Source organism: Simochromis diagramma, unplaced genomic scaffold (assembly GCF_900408965.1).
Source record: "Simochromis diagramma unplaced genomic scaffold, fSimDia1.1 OVJJ01000545.1, whole genome shotgun sequence".
In the NCBI taxonomy this organism is placed as follows: Eukaryota; Metazoa; Chordata; class Actinopteri; order Cichliformes; family Cichlidae; genus Simochromis; species Simochromis diagramma.
The window spans coordinates 2,930,190-2,947,097 of NW_024387371.1; the positions used below are offsets into that span (position 1 = coordinate 2,930,190).

The following is a 16,908-nucleotide window of genomic DNA, read 5'->3' on the forward strand; positions in this document are numbered from 1 at the left end:
AGCGAGTAGCTCGCAATGCGCAGACTCGCACTTGCTCGCTACTTCCTGCTTCTGTGTTGACATCAGAAAGTACTCGGGAAAGCAACGTCGAGACAAGAAGATGCACATCTAAAGCCTGATCAGTATTCATGTATGCTACACACGCCTTTGTTAACGTTTTAGCTCTTTGCTGTTGATCTGCTGCCCAGTAATGTCCAGCAATCCTTTTTTAATGTGGCTTTATGTGAGCAAACTGTAGAATGAGCAAACGCCTTGTATGTGTTGTTTTTGTAAATGTCCAAGTAAACATGCACGAACAAAACAAGAACTACAGGTTCATAGTTTAACAATAAAGCCAAGGTTTTTTTTATTCGTTGTCTTCACTTCAACAGGACTCCAAAGAAACTAAAAATGCATCCTACCAGATGAGATACTGAACTGGAGAGCAGTGTGGACATGAATCATCAAAGTCTCAAAGAAGGGGATATTTTGTGCCCTTCTTCCGCATTGCCCCCTGGCTGGATCAGAGAAGTGAGGCAGCGGAAAGCAGGCAAAACAGCAGGCAAACTAGATGTCTACTTTACAAGGTGACTCAGTTTTGTTTTTGTGTTTTTTACAATCTTGTCTCTGTTGATGTTACCTGTAAGTTCACCACAGAAGCCCTTAGATCAGCATCTAATTGATTTTCCTGTTGTTTAAGTCCCGAAGGGCAAAGGTTCCGGTCCAGAGCATCCCTACGCACTTTCCTCCTGGAAAGTGGAAGTGGTAACTTAGACATAAGCCTCTTTGATTTCACCACATCACAAGCACCCCCTTCCAAAGTAAAGCAGAGGAGAGGAAAGAAAAAGCCTTCAGAGGGACAGCAGGAGGAAACAGAAAATGGAACAGCAATTCTAGAGGCACCTCCAAATAAATCCAAACAAGCCTCTTCCTCCCTCAGAAGTGATACTAAAAATGGAAAAGTGAAGACAGCAAACGACACAAATCATATTGATGCTGACACTGAACTACAGAAGACTGCATGTGTATTAGAAGTGAATGTGAATGGAGATAAAACTACTGAAACTTTAAATGGTTGTTTACAAGCTTTGACCTCAGAAAAAGTGGACAATGTACATCTGCAAAAGAGCCCCCAAAGAGGAGGCCAGCTGAGAGAGAAGTTACTCAGACTGGCTCCTTTAAGTAATCAGCTAAACACATCTATTCTTCAAGAGGACAAGAAAACAGATTTGCAGCCTTCGGCCCCGATTTTGAATGTTGAACCTGCCGCTGAGAGCAAGAACAAAGGTGATGAAAGCAAAGGTGACAACACTCCTAATTCTGACCTGGAGGCTGGCGGTGACAGTCGTCAAGATGCTGAAGAACATGCGTTGTTACCTGATACCACTGATGGGAGCTGTACACCAGTTCGAGAATCCCAGAATAGTAAGTATGAGCCACACTGACTGACAATTTGTTAAAGTTTTTCATGTTTTTTTGAGCTTATCCAGTGCATTAGTGGTTATTTATGTCTCCCATTATCCTCTATATTTGCAGCTAGAAATGCATAAAAATCAAAGAAACCAAATGCCTTAATTGACACAAAACGTTACAAATAGAAAAAAAAAATGCATACATTTAGATCTGATAAAGAGGGGGCGAAGAATAATGGTCCATTGTTAGAGAGTGCATCACATCATTAGTCTAAGGGAGGACAGAATTGATTGAGTAATCTTACTGCATTAATGAAGCCATCATAGGACTCCACCACTTTGTGCTCAGCGAATGTATGATTTTCTTTATTGTGTCATTTTATGAGGTACTTAACTTTGGACCCGACCAAAAGATGTAAAGCAGCTTCACTCTTCTAATATCTATAAATGTTTCCTGTCTGCTTAGAGTCCAAAAGCTTGGAAGGCAAGCGGAAAACAAGTCCTTATTTCAGTGGGAAATCCAGCAGAGATGGTAATGTTTAATGCAGGAAACTGTGGATGCTTTTACATCGGACATGTAGATCAACATTCACGAAATAAATAAAGTGTGTAATTTAAAGAAACGTGCACTGTCCTCATTCAGGACTTAGCCCACCGAGGAGGAAGGCCTTCAAGAAGTGGACACCTCCCCGGTCTCCCTTCAACCTCGTACAGGAAACTCTTTTCCATGATCCCTGGAAGCTGCTGGTAGCCACAGTTTTTCTGAACAAAACCAGTGGTAGGATTCAACACACACATTTAATTATTCAGGATGTTGCATTAAACTTTGCTGAAGCCTGGCATTTATTTAATACAGGTAAAATGGCCATTCCAGTCTTGTGGCAGTTCTTTGAGCGTTATCCATCTGCAGAGGTGACCCGGCAGGCCGACTGGAAGCCCATGTCTGAACTTATGAAGCCACTTGGCCTGTATGAGCTTAGAGCCAAAACACTCATCCGCTTCTCAGGTGAATATTCTTGACTGCTAGTGGATTACAGCAGCAACTACCTTTGTGCAGAAGCAATGTCCATTTATTTATATATATTAATGTAATTTTATTGTCCATTTTTGGTAGTCTTTGCATGGTTTTAGTAAGAATATATGAAACAGAAAAAAACCCCTCACAACACCTTTTCTCTTGTGTAGATGAGTATCTAACTAAACAGTGGCGTTACCCTATTGAGTTGCACGGTATTGGAAAGTACGGCAACGATTCGTACAGGATCTTCTGTATCAATGAGTGGCGACAGGTGGGTATAATCCCAACTATTTTACTTCAGTTGCTTCCATTGCTCCCTCATTTATTTGCTCTAAATTCAAGTTTAATTTGTTGTTTTTTCGATTCTTGTGTCAAAGGTAAAACCTGATGATCATATGCTAAACAAGTACCATGCTTGGCTGTGGGAGAACCATGAGAAACTGGGAATCTGAAGGACCAGAAAGAAGAAAATCACTTCTATCACACAAACTGCAGTTACCCAACAATATAACAATATTAGCATTATGGAGGACTTGAAATTTTAATCCTGAATTTCTTCAAGATTATGCAGTATTACGCTGGCTAGCCTTTAAGAACTTTTACTATGTGTTGAATAAAATGTTTTAAGCTGGTTAAAAGTTGAAATGATTCATGAGTGGTTTATTCAGCCTTCTCGCCTCAGGCTTTCTACATAGATGAGATCCAGGGACACCCCCTAAATATAGCTATTGGCACAGTCTAATCTTTCTTTATGAGTGCATTGATGCGTACCACTTAATGCAGCAGCTTTCTTTTGATAGGGTGTAACTTGATTCCCAAGGCAACTGTTGCCACCGCAAAACACTCAACACATACATCGGTATGTCAGTATAATCTCTAACTAGCACCACTATAGCAATCCGGTATATTTAAATTTGGATTTATTTTTTTGTGTGTGTTGTTGCATGTTGATTTAATGCTAAGGCAACTACACCTTTAAGAAGAAAAGTAGAGCTTTGAAAGTTTCATTGGACTCCTCTGGTGTGCCAACAGAAGTGTGAAGTATAAGATGAAACTACGTAAGGAGAGATTTTGTTTTCCATTTGTTGTCCTTTTTTTTAAGTATTACTGGTTTTATTTAAAAGTATCTCTTTTAATTCTTTAATTCTGTTCACTTCTTTATCCTCACAGCAGCCATCTCCATAGCTTCCACGCCAGTCTGTATTCCTCGCGCACCTCCTGTCCGGCAAGGTCGCTGCCTGGTGGATACAACCATAAAATTTCCCGTAATTTCGGACTCCGCACAGTTTTGGAAAAGCAATCAGGTAAGCAGAGATTTCTTAATTGTGTGGTTTATCATAGAAATATATTGTTTAAAACAACAACAAGAAAAACCAAACCGATCTATAAATATGCTTCTTAGAGTATTCCCAGATTGAACCCTTTACACCCACCATTTGTCCATAAACGGACTGTCAGTCTGGAGACACCAGATGTTCACCAACACAACCACCAGAGGACACTGATCATGCAGAGAAAAGAGCATTACAGGTAGGTGCACTAAATCATTTCACTATCACTGAATCACTTGTGCCATTTCCCTCTTTTCTTTGAAGAGCTGACTTCAAAGACAATGACTGAAAGTTGCTGTGTCAGATATCATCAGGTATGGCGAAAACCCTTCTATGGAACCAGCAGTGAGAGAGAAGAGTACAGGTAAAATAGTGGAGGATACCATTGACCTTTTTATATTGAAAAACAACAACAATTGTTTCTGGCAAAGAAAAGCTGTTCTTTTTATCTCCGTAGGAAGGAGTTGCGAGAGCAGCTGAAGAGACAAATAGAGGAGAAATGTGCAGCAATAAAGCTGCAGCTGGCCAATAAAATAAAGGAAGCGGAGACTCTCCGAGAAGCAGACCGCCTCGATCTGGCCAGTGAACGAGAGCAAAGGATCCAACACAGCAAAGCAATGGCGGTGTACAGAGATGAGAACAAGAGGGTACAGCCCCACACATACATTATATATCCACTATTAATGCTTTTGTGGTTATGGCCCCATCCGGTAGTGCCCTGGAAATGTTTCATCATGCTCTCAGGTTACAAAATACAGCGAGTGTCTGAGTGTGGGTGGGGTTTTTTTTTCCCTTCTTGTTTCTTTCTCTGCTCGTGAACAGCTAATGGAGCAGAGCTGGAGGGACAGAGCACTAACACGTTCCCAGGAGGCCCTGAATGAAAGAGAGCTGCTGCGCCTCAACCCCATCAACTGGAGTGGAACACTGAAATAGGTCAAACCTCCCCAGGAGGTCAAAACGTCAGACTTAGGCCTCACTGTAGCATGTGTGTCAGGTGGAAAAATGGGATCCCAAATGTACAGTGCAGAATCACTAAAGGAACTAATTTTAAAACATTTTTGGATTACATACAGTCATGTGAAAAAACGGGTACACAGTCTTTCAATTCACAGTTTTTGTATCAGGTCATTAAAAAAACAAAATCTGGTCCTTGGCAAATCTTAAAATTAGGTCAATACAACCTACATATCATACAATGTCATAATTTATTTAAACACAAATTCAGACAAAATACAGAAGCAGTGTTTGAAAAACTTAGTACACCCTTATTACTTCTATAGGAATTCAGAAAGTAAGCAACACTAGGTGAGCTGATCAGTTTCCTCTTACTTTATTGATAACCAGGAAGATTATCAAAAACAATTTGAGGTCCACCAGTATATGGTGATAAAGAGTATTCAAAAGTTGAAAACACTCAATACCGTCACTAAGCTTTCCAGAAATGGATGTTCCAAGAAATTCACCCCAGGGTCCGACTGCATAACACTGAGGAGAACCTGTCAAAAACAAAAAGGCTCTGCCTGTCTCAGTTCTCATGTTAAATGTTAAAGTTCACAACAGTATAATTAAAAAAAAAAAAAAAAAAAAAAAAAGACTGAACAGGTATGACTTGTTTGGAAGGGTGGCCACATGAAAACCAAACATCACTGGTACAAAGACTTCATACCACCTGTCAAGCACCATGTTGTGCAGCCACAGGCAATTTGCAGTCATTGAATCAAGCGTGAACTCCTCTGTATGTCAAAGTACTCTAAAGTCAAATGTGAAGCCACCTGTTTGACAGCTAAAGTTAAGGCGAGTCATGTGAAAGGACAATGATCCCAAGCGCAGCAGCAAATAAACCGAATGGCTGAAAAAGAGAAGAATTAAGGTGTTGCAGTGGCCCACAGAAAGTCCAGACATTGAGAGAGCTGTGCATAAATAAATGCCTGCAAACCTCAATAATCTGCAGCAAAGATGTAATGAGTGGCACAAAATTCCTCTGACTGATAGAATCACACAGAAAAGCAGTTAGTTGAAGTTATTGCTGCTGAAGACGGTTTTACAAAGGATTCAATCAAAAAAAAAAAAAGACTTCAGCATTTTTACTTTGTTTTTTGTCTGAGGTTGTAGTTACATGATTTATGGAGCAGATTATTTTGTATCATTACATCCTGTAAGTAAAACCTTAGAATTGAAAGAGCGTGTACTTTCTTTTTAACATCACTACACAATAACAATGAGAACCTTTCTAATAAAAACACATTAACTAATGCCAAGAGTTTATCTCAATGATGAACTACTCCCGATTTCCCTGTCATTTATAATATGATGCAAACATGGAACTCTGACAAAGACCAAATAAATAAATAAACAAAAACAACAAGAGTGCCAGACTTTTTATTGTAATGCAAACATCGCTAATGAATTTTGACTCTGGACAACATTCCACACTCGGAAAATAATCAAGCATAACTTAAAATAAAAATAAATAGATAATTGGACAGATAAAAAGTGACGCTCTATTGAGTGGCAATCCAACATGATGCTAATGTATCTCCCAGAACTACAATTTAACTCTTAAAAATATATGCTGATAGCACACACACACACACACACACACACACACACACACACACACACACACACACGTATAAAGGAAATATTAATAAAATATGACAACATAAATATAACTTCAAAATAAAGGCAACACAAAACGCTTGTATGTAGAATAGAGCTGGGTCCTGTTCCAGGAGGTTTAGAAAACTGAGTTTAAAAATGAACTCCGAGTTGTTTATCTCTGAAATAGGCAACTTTGAAGTTTACCGCAAGTTCATTTAACTCTGATGACAATAACCCCAAGTTAAACGCACACATGAGTAGAAAAAGAAAGTAACCGTCAGTTACACTCTGATAATGCAATATTCCTATTCATGTGGATCTGCACAGCATTTTTATCCGTTGTTTTCAAGTGTTACCTTTTGAGAAAGTGCCTAACTGGTTCTGCAGGACATGCGCTGGCATGTACCCAGTGAAGGGCATGCCATCACTGGGTACATGATCAAATGATAGAAGGTACCACAAAGAAAATCAAGCAGCAGTATAATTTGTCATTTCTTTGCTAGATTTATTTTTCAGTTTTGCACAGAGTAAAAATACGGTGCAAAGTGAGACAGTATGTGTGTGTCATAACTGTCAGATATTACATTTAAAAAAAAAAAAAAAAAAAAAAAAAAATGGTATCCCAATCTATGGATATGTCCAAACTGAAACTGAGAAACTCTTCCCAGACAGCTAAAATAACAGTGAAATAAAACTGAAACAAATAAGCTTAATTTGTTCCTTGTTGTATTTACTTAGTTGCAACTATATTTAGCTTGTTTATGCTTAATGATGACTCTGTAAAAAGGCACAATTTACTGTCTCTTACACTAAATCAGAAAATGTTAGACTATTCAGCATTGCTGATGGATCCACTTCTGGTCACTACTGCTATCTGGGTACACGCAGCGAGACTGGTTTGGGCCATTTTCAGTGGAAAATACGTTCAGGTTCAGACACCAAACTTTAGAAACTGTCTTTCAAAACGATGACAAAATTTCATGACCGAACAACAATATGTGGACCAAGTCGCTTTAAAATATGTTTAATTGCATTTTAGTGCCCTTTAAAGTCCTTGCAGCCTCATTTTCACTTGATTACAACATGACAAATGTGATCATTAACCAGCATCATATGTCTAAAGCTTTATACAGATTAAAATCATTTAAACAATAAACACCCATTGTTTTAGGAACATTCAGTGGAGTTCAGACAGGTTGACAGCTACAGATTTTATTCTGACGTCTGCAGGATAATTTGCTTGGCTCTGACCTTTAACAGTGGCCTTTTGAATGAGGAAATGAAAAGTAGTTAACTCTATTTCTAGAACTGAAAAAACGTTTCTCGGGGTTAACAAACTCAGCACTGTTGGCTTAACCCACTTCCTGTAACAGGATCCTGGTACTTAAATAAGTAATGTTGGTGACCCAGCAGCTATTAAAAAGTTATCTTCCATGCCAAGTAGGACAAATAAATACATAGGGTGCTGTATCTTTCATTTCCAATCCTATTTATCATGCATTATTATTACAAAGAATTATTCTGGGACAAAGAGGTAAAAAGTTATTCTGTGAACATAAATAAATGGCTGTTCTTAATGTAAATATCCCAGAGTTTTATGAGTGCTTCACTGGGGGAATTTGGGAAATTGTGATATCTCCATCCTACCCAATGTCCCACAGCGGTAAGTTCAAGTGCATTAGTAACCTGACACACTCACAACTCATGTGCCATTCAAGCTATGGGAGGGAGGGGGAGCTGAAATGGTGAAAATGCAGATGGACTTCATGAATAGAGTAGATGAAAAAACAATATTTTCAAGAGAGACAAAGACCAGACATCATATCCAAATGCATAAGATTTTCACAATCAGTAGTGGTCTTTATGTCACCCTTGTTCCCAACACAGCTGAGGTAGGGAAGTAAGTTCAGTTCCTTTCCATCAGTGCAGTGATGCTTCGTTACTCCTCTTAAAGATTCATGGCTTCATGTTCTTTAAGTTCTCCCTTTTTCCCGTGTTATGTCACTCATACACATAAATTAACCCACGCCCTTTAATTTAATTCCCCAGTCACAAGTAAATCCCTGATAATCTAGCATTGCAAAGCTAGTTTCTTGCCTCAAACTGATTCCTATTTACCCAAATTGACTCGTCTTTTTAATCAAGCTACGCTCCAATGCAGTCTAGCGTCCCTTCAGAAATCCGTCCAGCATGTAGTCTCCCTTCTCAGTCAGCCAGTATCCAGCCATAGCAGCCACACCTCCAATGAAAATAGCTGTGAAGACCATGTCACCCTTGGCAGCAAGGGTGGCTAGGGCACAGATTACCACTCCAAAGAACATCTGTTGCAGTACAAGGACCTCATCATCTGTCATATCGTCAAAGAGTCCCTTCTCTGGGCCAGCTGAAGAGGTAAAAGGAAAAGAAACCAAGAGGTCTGAAAAGCTGTACGCTGCATGTGTGTGTTTGCATATTCCTTATGGCTTTTTCTTACCAGGAGGTTTATTTTCAACACAGATGCTGTCTCTTCTGATAAAGCCATTAGCACAGTCACAGTGGAAGGAGCCCTCCTCATTTATACAGGCCTCATTGAGTCCCGGGCATGCTATGGCACGTTCACTACATTCATCTATATCTGTAAGAGGACACAAAGAAAACCAGTTTAAACACATCAGGAAAAGAGAAAAGGAAACTGATGTTGAGATTCAGTAGCCAGTTTGTGTATACATACCAAGACACTTCGCCCCCTTCAATCTGTAGCCACGCGCACATTTTTTACAGCGGGCAGGACCACTACCCATGCAGCCCACACATGCCTGGTCACATCCTACAAACGCCAGAAGTGCAGTGGTCAGCATTACATATTGCTATAATAAAGATTTTTTAACCAGGAATTCCACTGCACATTTATTAAGTCATTTTACTGTAAAAGTAATGAGGCTTTGTTACCATACTTGATAAATATCTTCGCCCTTTTTTCAGTTTTTTCTTACTACTTAAAACAAACTACAAATATTATTTATTAAAATAACTTGTAGTCAACAAGTGAGGTTAGATCAAATAAATTACAATTACAATAGTAACTCTTTGGGAATCCCACAAATTCCTTTGTGGAAGAAAAACTCTGTCCTACACCACCTAAAGAGAAACAACAACTAACCAGTAATTGGACTAAACTGTTTTGCATTTCATATTCAAATTAAGACGCGTTTGCAAGGTGCAGTCACCAGCCACGATGTCAGGTACACCCGTTTAACTGCTTATTAACACAAATCTCTACCAATTACATGGCAGCGACTCATTTCAAGCATGCAAACAAGTTCAACCAAAGCATCAGGATGGATATGAAAGGTGATTTAAGTGACTTTGAATGTGGCATGGATGTTGACACCAGCCTGGCTATGAGTACTTTAGAAACTACTGATCTACTAGCATCTTCCTACACAACCATGTTTACAAAGAATGGTCCAAGAGAAGAGAAAATATGAGTGACAGTTCTCTGGATGAAAATGTCTTGCTGATGCCAAAAGTCAGAAGACAATGGCTGGAATACTTTGAGCTGAAAGGAAGCTAACAAGTCACTCAAATACCCACTAATTCCAACCATCTCTGAACTCACAACACATCAGACCTTGAACTAGATGGGCTACAGCAGCAAAAGACCACACCTGGTGCCACTGCTGTCAGCTGAGAATGAAAATCCAGACTGCAATTTACACAGCCTCTCCAAAGTTGGTCAACATAAGATTAGAAAAAGGCTGCCTGGTCTGATGAGACTCAATTTTTGCTGTGACATTTGAATGCAAGGACTAGATTTGGCATAAACAGCATGAAAACATGGATCTATGCTGCCTTGTACCACTGGTTCAGGCCGCTGGTAGTGTAATGGCAAGGGGAATATTTTCATGGATCACTTTGGGCCTGTGCATCGAGCATCGTTTCAATAGGATAAAGCACGATGTTACAAACACGTCAGTGAGTTAGCGGTACTCAAATGGCCTCCACAGGCATCAACCCAAAAGAACAACTGTGGAATGTGAGATTCCCATCAGTCATTTTAATCTGACAAATCTACAGCAACTGCATGATGCTAGCGTGAGAATATGGACCAAAATATCTGATGAAAGTTTCAATGGAACTTGTTGACTTTTTGACATGAAAAATTAAGGCAGTTTTTAAGGCAAAAGGGGGTCCAACTCATTAAGAGCAAAGTATAACTATCAAGTGACCAATGAGTGCATGTCTTTATGCAGTTTGATTTAAACATTCCTTGAACTGTGAGAAGTAGCATACAATGACACCACTCACATTTTGTGATGAGACTTACTGAAACTGTATTATCACATATGCTCCAGATGTAACTAAAAACCTGCCTCTTATTACAGTAGCACCACAAAATATGCACGATTTAATAAGTTCCAGGAAAATGAAAATAGTAACTAGAGAAAAGAGCATACCTCTGCATTCATATGATCCATCTGTGTTGTGACAGTAGGTGTTAGAAGGGCAACGAGCCAGCTCTGTACCGCATTCATCAATGTCTAGGAGACATACAAGCCATGTCAAACAACAGAAAGCTGGCACCGAATCACTGAATTGCTATTGAGTGACCTCTAAAGCCACAAACTCACCAACACATTTGTTGTCATGAAGGATCCAACCGGGTTTGCAGTCGAGACATTTGTAGTCCTGCGGCCCTGAGCATTTCTTGCATGAGTGGTAGCAGGCTACAAAGGATGAAAGACACAGTCACAGGGTGAGGGTCAAGTTTAGATGACCCCAGGCAGGATTTAACAGTGTGGAAACCATTATCTGAATCTGTGGCACCTGCACAGGCTGCTATGCTGTTATTGGAGCTTTTCTCTCTGTAGTAACCATCAGCACAGCTTTGGCAAAGATGGCCTGAGTACCCGGGATCACAGACACACTCTCCATCTCCCAGGCGAGTACCCTCCCCTTCACAGCGGCCCAGACCTCCACATGTGCCACCGGGTCCAGATGGACACTCTGTATGGGATAAGCAGGATATCAGTGCTACACTTTAAACCTACAATTAACATGATTCGGATTATCATCACTGAGTTCCATGCATTTTTAATATTTTTTGGACCGACTAGGTTGTCAGTGTTGACATAAGGCAGCTTGTGTTTAAAGCCACACCTTTGCAGTCAGGTCCAAAGTGTCCAGGTGGACAGCAGAGTCTCAGCTCCTCTATACACAGCCACTCAAACAGGTCTGGTGCTTCCTGCTGTCTGTAGGATGTACAGATCACATCAGTTAGGAAGTTAAGACAGGGGCATGATTAAAAAAAATAAATAAAAAAATAAATCAGCATAACCTAATTACACAGGAGAAACTGACAGTGCCACCTACACACTCTACAGACAACTTATCCTTCTAAATTACATTTCAAAATGTGCGTCAGAAGACCTTTTCCTGCTGATCTAATTCATCTCAATTTAACACAGGTTCATGCATGAAAGCAGCTTTTTTTACCTGTGGAACCACCATGTCTCCACTTGGTCCTCTATCTGCTCCAGCAGTCGATTACATTCAAAATCTGTTTTCTCACAAGCAGATTCTACTATCTCTAGTAGGCGAGTTTCACTGGAACACAAGTTTGGACAGAGACAGCAACACAGTCATGAAGTAAGAACACCCTACCCCTTAAATATGATTTAACCCCACCTTTTCCGGTAGAAAACTTTTGGCAAATATATATATTACACAAACTATCATACAAATATGCAGAGGACAGGATGTCTAGTAATATAAGTTATTATGTGAATTTAATTTAGCAAAAAGACAGAACTAGTCGTAGTAGACATTGTGAATATATGAGCAGGTATTTGCTAAGTACTCCAACAAAAATGTAGTCTTACCTGGTTGCATATTTAGCCAGCTTCTCCTCCTCCCAGGCAGTGTTTCCTCCCCCAAAGTTCTTATTGGCTGTTCTCTCCAAGCCCTAGAAAGAGTAAAAGTTAGGGTCCTAAAAACATTTTTTTTAAGGTTTGCTCAAAGAAGACAAGCAAGCATTGACAGTTTCTTTGGATACAAGGACTACCTTAATGAAACTCTCAGTGAGTTTTTTGCAGGTTTGGCACGGTGCTGTCTGGACTCTCACCACAGAGAGCTCTGAGAGAAGCACCAGAGCAGGCAGGAACGGCCAGGCCCACCACATGATCCTATAGACAGCATGCATACAAACAAACATACAAACAATTAATGTTTAAAAAAAACAAACAAATCTTCTTTTTTCTTTTCTTTTTTTTACAAGTTTTGTTTAAACATCACAGCAAGAGTCATCAAATGCACCTACACTTCCAGAAAAAACGGTGTTTCTAGAGATCTGATCACAACTATGTGGTGGACAATACAAAAGAAACTCTGTAATACGAACCCATAGCTGTGCAAAACGCACTAAAATTCTTCTTCTTGCTTCCTTTATGAATCAGCATGTCTTCTTCTTTCTTCACTATATCCATGAACCTCCTCTGAGCTCTTCCTCTTTTCATTCTGCCTGGCAACTCCATATTCACCATCCTTTGCCTAATATATCCACTATCCACCTGCATATGACCAAATCATCACAGTTTGCCTCTCTAACTTTGTCTTCAAACAGCTCAACCTGAGCTGACCCTCTGATTTAATTTCAAATCTTGTGCATTCTGGTCACTCTTGATGAATATCTTAACATCTTCAACCTCCAGCTCTGGCTTCTGTTTTATTTTTTTTTTATTAGGGCTACCATCTGCAAACCTTATGTCACAGGAAGTCTCATTACCATCTTGTAAACCTTCTCTTTCACTTTTATGGTTATCCTTATTTCACAAGTTACCCCTGACTCCACCCTGCCTGCACTGTCCTCTTCGTCGCTCTTGCATACTGTGTACTTACTTTGGATGGTTGAGCAGTATTGACGAGTTGACAGGTATTTGTCTTTCATTCCTCTTCTCTCCAGATCATACCTTCACCTCTTCCAATTCTCTTCCACCTGCTTGCAACTACTGCTACAAATCACACTGCCGTATGCAAAATTAGTCCACTAAGACTCCTGTCTGACCTAAGCTGTCAATCTGTTTATCAGCACTACAAACAAGAAGGTTTTTACAGCTGATCTCTGATATAATCACACTCCCACCTTGAACCCATCTTTCACTCCAGCTATGCACCTCATCGCTACCTGACTGCTTTACATGTTTTCCCCATGCTCCCCACACAGTACGTTTGTGATGGTTGACTTTTGAAGATTGTAGCGAGTGATTCAATGCCATATTATTATGATATTACGTAAATAGCACTAGCACAGCTACATTGCAGTCATATTGTGCAAACCTCCAAGCACCTTCACCACACTAGTGTAGCTAAAATAAAATATTGTAAGACTCTTTTTCTGATCTACAAATAGCTGCGCAAGTGCTGACTAAAACCAGAAGGAAAGAACTAGCATGCTTATATTAAAGCCAAGGGTGCCTGGAAGCTTAGTTTTGATTTACATTTTTATTTGTTAACATGACAGTAACAGGTTATGCACTGGAAAATGTCTCAGAAATTATATTGGTTTATGAAACAGGAAAGCCTCTCAGGTTGTTTGCTTCTCATTATTGCGCCACAAAGCAGAAATAAAACAAGTTGATGCTGCTTTCATCAGGTATGATTCAAGAAGCTGGAGTAGCCTTTCCACAAGATGTTAAAGAAGCTGGAAATACTCCTGTCCTTTATTTTATAATTTATTTATGTTATCATTTATGACTCATTTTCTAATATGCATAAATATTAACTGTACATTTGAGATTTTACCGAGTGTAATAAGTGTGTGCGTGTGCGTGGTGGGATTAATCCTCTCCATTTTTTTTTATTGACTTTAAACTGTCCAAAGTACCCATCTTTATTTTTTTTTTTCGAATGTATCTCAGCCTTCATTTCCGAGGTTTTTGATATAAAAATCTGGTTTCATTAAATGCAGTCCAAATTAGATCTGTGAACAGTATGAATTTTTTGTTAGACTTGTTAAAAGCTAGTCTTTAAAACAAGCAGCTTTAGCCTGCCTTAGCTTCATCGTTAGCCTGGTTAGCTCAGCATCAGCACCACCAATTAGCCGACTAGCAGCTGGCTAAGGTCAGTAGTTAGCTGCTAACTTAAGCTAACGCTGTGTCTATCATAGTCTGCTTATCTGTCCGGTGTGTCTTTAAAGATTGTTGATATCGGTTACCATATCCTCCTTAGGCTATTTAGCGTTAAATATGGACTAACTAAGTCGCATTAATGCAGCCAATTTGAAATTAGCTTCAGGCTTTATTGATGATCCAGGTCTTACCTTGCTGAGAACCCACCACCTCCGTTGCTGCTGTCGCTGTGCCACTGATGATGATGATGATGATTGTCGGATTCCCCGGTGATTCAGGTTCATAAAAATGCAGGCAGAGCTTCACATTTTGGACATCCACTTCACGTTGAACGCTTCAGTCGTGTCATTTTAGCAGTTGTTTGCTAGCTAATGCTGTTAGTGCTCACAACGCAACAGAGGAGCTTTAGTACCGTAGTGCTGGGCTGCAGTGAGATGAATGAATGAGTGAACAGCTTCCAGTCGCTTCTCTGTTTTCCATAAGGAGGAACCACCCAAACCTTCTGGGATTTAAACAATCAACCAATCATTCAGCATCCAGCTTTACATAAGTCAGTGCTGCATCGTCCAAGTATGAAACAGTATGTAAACATTTAAGACTAACTCTTTAAATGTTTCATTCTGATCATATTCTGTGCCGTCAGGCTATGGTTCAGGTCCATTTTGACCCGACCATGAATTCCCTCATAATAAATTTCTAAAACTCATTTTCAAGCAGGGGCGGAGCGTGGGGGTGGCTTACTGGGCTTAAGCCCGGGTTGTTTTGTCAGAAGCCCGGGGTATTTTGGAGTGTAATTTTTTCATAGTTAGATGTCTGGCTGACAACTGTATAAAACAAAAAGTACACACAATATTCGAAGCACATAGTGCACACTGTGGGAATTTACGACTGTGCGTGAATCCCCCCCTGATATTGGTATGATCCGAGCTCAGGCACTAAGCGACTGAGCGAGGGGGCGGGGCAGCTGCTGCCTGTGTGCGCTGTTGGAGAAACGGAGCCAGCCATACTAAGGAGAGCCTAAGTTCGACCAGGTACCAAAGCAAATCATTCGTACCTTACAAATAATGTAAATATGACGGTGCATCACGAAAGATTGATATCAAACTGATCACTTGACCCATATTACGTTACTTGCTCTTCAAGGGAATCAACAAATGGCGAAATGAAAAGCTGAACAAATGCTATTTTTTTTAGAGAGTCTTAGCTTACGTGTGTTTATTTCATATTTTCAGTTCTTACCCTCCCCGACTAAATCGGTTTCAGTTATGTACTGAAATATAAGAATGGACATTAGAGGGTTCTTTCAAAGAAAAAACTCAGGTAAATGTTATTTTATATATTATGCTTTGTATGTTGTTCAGTATATTTCTATGCCAAACAAGAGGGATTTGACTACACAGCAGGATATTCACATTTGTAACCAGACATTTACATACACTTTAGGGAGAAAACATAAAACATTTTTACTGTACAGCATCAATTTAGAGTAAACTTTTGTTTTAGAAAAACATTGAAATATATTTTGAATTAGTTAAATGTCAGAATAAAGAGAGACAGAGCTGTCTGTTTTTTTATCACTTTCATCAAATTTAGGAGCACATACACTAAGTTTATTGTTAATTAATAAGAAAACTCCAGACGATTCAATTCTGAGCTGAAGAAGCTTCTGATAGGTTAGTAGAGTCCATGTGAGTAAATTGGTGGCACAGCTGTGGATGCATATAAGGCAAAACACAGAGCCTGTTTCTTGACATGGGAAAATCAAGAGATGTCAACCAAAACACCAGGAACAGAATTGTGGAGCTCCATAAGTGTGGCTCAAGTTTGAATGCAATTTGGTGCCATTTACAATTAAGAAATACAGATAGTTTCTCACTTTACTCTTAAAGTTAACAAATGTGTTTTTTATATTTATCAATCTAAAAAAATAAACATTTAGTCTGATTTGATGTTACAATTAAAAAAGTGTTTGTGTTTTGATCTGAAGAGTTTGTAAATATCTGGTTTCAACTGTATATTTGATGATTGTCAGCACAAAGAGGGAGAGAAAGGAGCAGAGAGGGAGAGAGAGGAACAGAGAGGGAGATGGAGAATGAGGACAGAACAGAGATGAACAAGAGCAGGTGAGACACACATGTTAGTCAAATGGTTGTTTACCAAAAGTATCACCGTATCATAGGTCCTCATGTATCTCGTACCTAGTGTTTCTTTTTAGGTTTGCTATTTTTCAAATTCTACATTTATTAAGCTTGAACATTTATTAGGCTTGTTTGCACAACAAGGCTAAATAATTATATAAACTTTTCTCAATCTAAATAGTGGACTTTGGTAGAATTAAAAAATAAGTGTAGTGCAGGTCTATGATGATTTTTAGTGCTACTATCATCTAGTTCTGATTCTGGTTCTGTCTTGGTTAAATCCCAAGTAGTCCTGATTTTGAACTGGTAGTCCTGTTTTAATTC

The 16,908-nt window shown here is 39.4% G+C and overlaps 3 protein-coding genes across 3 annotated transcripts; 2 read left to right on the forward strand and 1 right to left on the reverse strand.

The window, feature by feature from the left end:
- The first annotated feature begins 3 nt into the window (after nucleotides 1-3).
- Nucleotides 4-3,054, forward strand: mbd4 (methyl-CpG binding domain protein 4). The gene is made up of 8 exons (XM_040008111.1): nucleotides 4-130; nucleotides 372-566; nucleotides 680-1,404; nucleotides 1,858-1,923; nucleotides 2,035-2,169; nucleotides 2,248-2,397; nucleotides 2,577-2,680; nucleotides 2,787-3,054. The coding sequence occupies exons 2-8, from the start codon at nucleotides 436-438 to the stop codon at nucleotides 2,859-2,861; spliced, it is 1,386 nt and encodes a 461-aa protein (XP_039864045.1). The 5' UTR covers nucleotides 4-130; nucleotides 372-435; the 3' UTR covers nucleotides 2,862-3,054.
- A 127-nt stretch (nucleotides 3,055-3,181) lies between these two features.
- Nucleotides 3,182-6,345, forward strand: LOC120719142. Its single transcript, XM_040008115.1, has 6 exons — nucleotides 3,182-3,467; nucleotides 3,580-3,713; nucleotides 3,812-3,939; nucleotides 4,045-4,104; nucleotides 4,198-4,387; nucleotides 4,563-6,345. The coding sequence occupies exons 1-6, from the start codon at nucleotides 3,458-3,460 to the stop codon at nucleotides 4,671-4,673; spliced, it is 633 nt and encodes a 210-aa protein (XP_039864049.1). The 5' UTR covers nucleotides 3,182-3,457; the 3' UTR covers nucleotides 4,674-6,345.
- Nucleotides 6,346-7,338: 993 nt separating this feature from the next.
- Nucleotides 7,339-15,107, reverse strand: LOC120719140 (protein disulfide isomerase Creld1). Its single transcript, XM_040008112.1, has 11 exons — nucleotides 14,638-15,107; nucleotides 12,385-12,505; nucleotides 12,203-12,285; nucleotides 11,817-11,927; nucleotides 11,481-11,572; nucleotides 11,148-11,327; nucleotides 10,952-11,047; nucleotides 10,778-10,861; nucleotides 9,052-9,147; nucleotides 8,815-8,955; nucleotides 7,339-8,724 (listed from the first exon to the last, which is right to left on the reverse strand). Exons 2-11 carry the CDS (start codon nucleotides 12,499-12,501, stop codon nucleotides 8,504-8,506), a joined length of 1,221 nt encoding a protein of 406 aa, XP_039864046.1. The 5' UTR covers nucleotides 12,502-12,505; nucleotides 14,638-15,107; the 3' UTR covers nucleotides 7,339-8,503.
- Nucleotides 15,108-16,908: the final 1,801 nt, after the last annotated feature.

What these genes read in the sequence shown, in the direction of transcription:
- mbd4 (XM_040008111.1), top strand. Translation starts at nt 436, where the DNA reads ATGAATCATCAAAGTCTCAAAGAAGGGGATATTTTGTGCCCTTCTTCC. An exon ending in AGTTCGAGAATCCCAGAATA is followed by an intron (nt 1,405 to 1,857) that starts GTAAGTATGAGC and finishes CTGTCTGCTTAG; the next exon opens with AGTCCAAAAGCTTGGAAGGC. An exon ending in TTTTCTGAACAAAACCAGTG is followed by an intron (nt 2,170 to 2,247) that starts GTAGGATTCAAC and finishes TATTTAATACAG; the next exon opens with GTAAAATGGCCATTCCAGTC.
- LOC120719142 (XM_040008115.1), top strand. An exon ending in AGTTTTGGAAAAGCAATCAG is followed by an intron (nt 3,714 to 3,811) that starts GTAAGCAGAGAT and finishes TATGCTTCTTAG; the next exon opens with AGTATTCCCAGATTGAACCC. An exon ending in ACAGAGATGAGAACAAGAGG is followed by an intron (nt 4,388 to 4,562) that starts GTACAGCCCCAC and finishes GCTCGTGAACAG; the next exon opens with CTAATGGAGCAGAGCTGGAG.
- LOC120719140 (XM_040008112.1), bottom strand. Translation starts at nt 12,501, where the DNA reads ATGTGGTGGGCCTGGCCGTTCCTGCCTGCTCTGGTGCTTCTCTCAGAG. An exon ending in TGGATCATATGAATGCAGAG is followed by an intron (nt 9,148 to 10,777) that starts GTATGCTCTTTT and finishes TGGCGTTTGTAG; the next exon opens with GATGTGACCAGGCATGTGTG. An exon ending in GAAGGGGGCGAAGTGTCTTG is followed by an intron (nt 8,956 to 9,051) that starts GTATGTATACAC and finishes GTCCTCTTACAG; the next exon opens with ATATAGATGAATGTAGTGAA.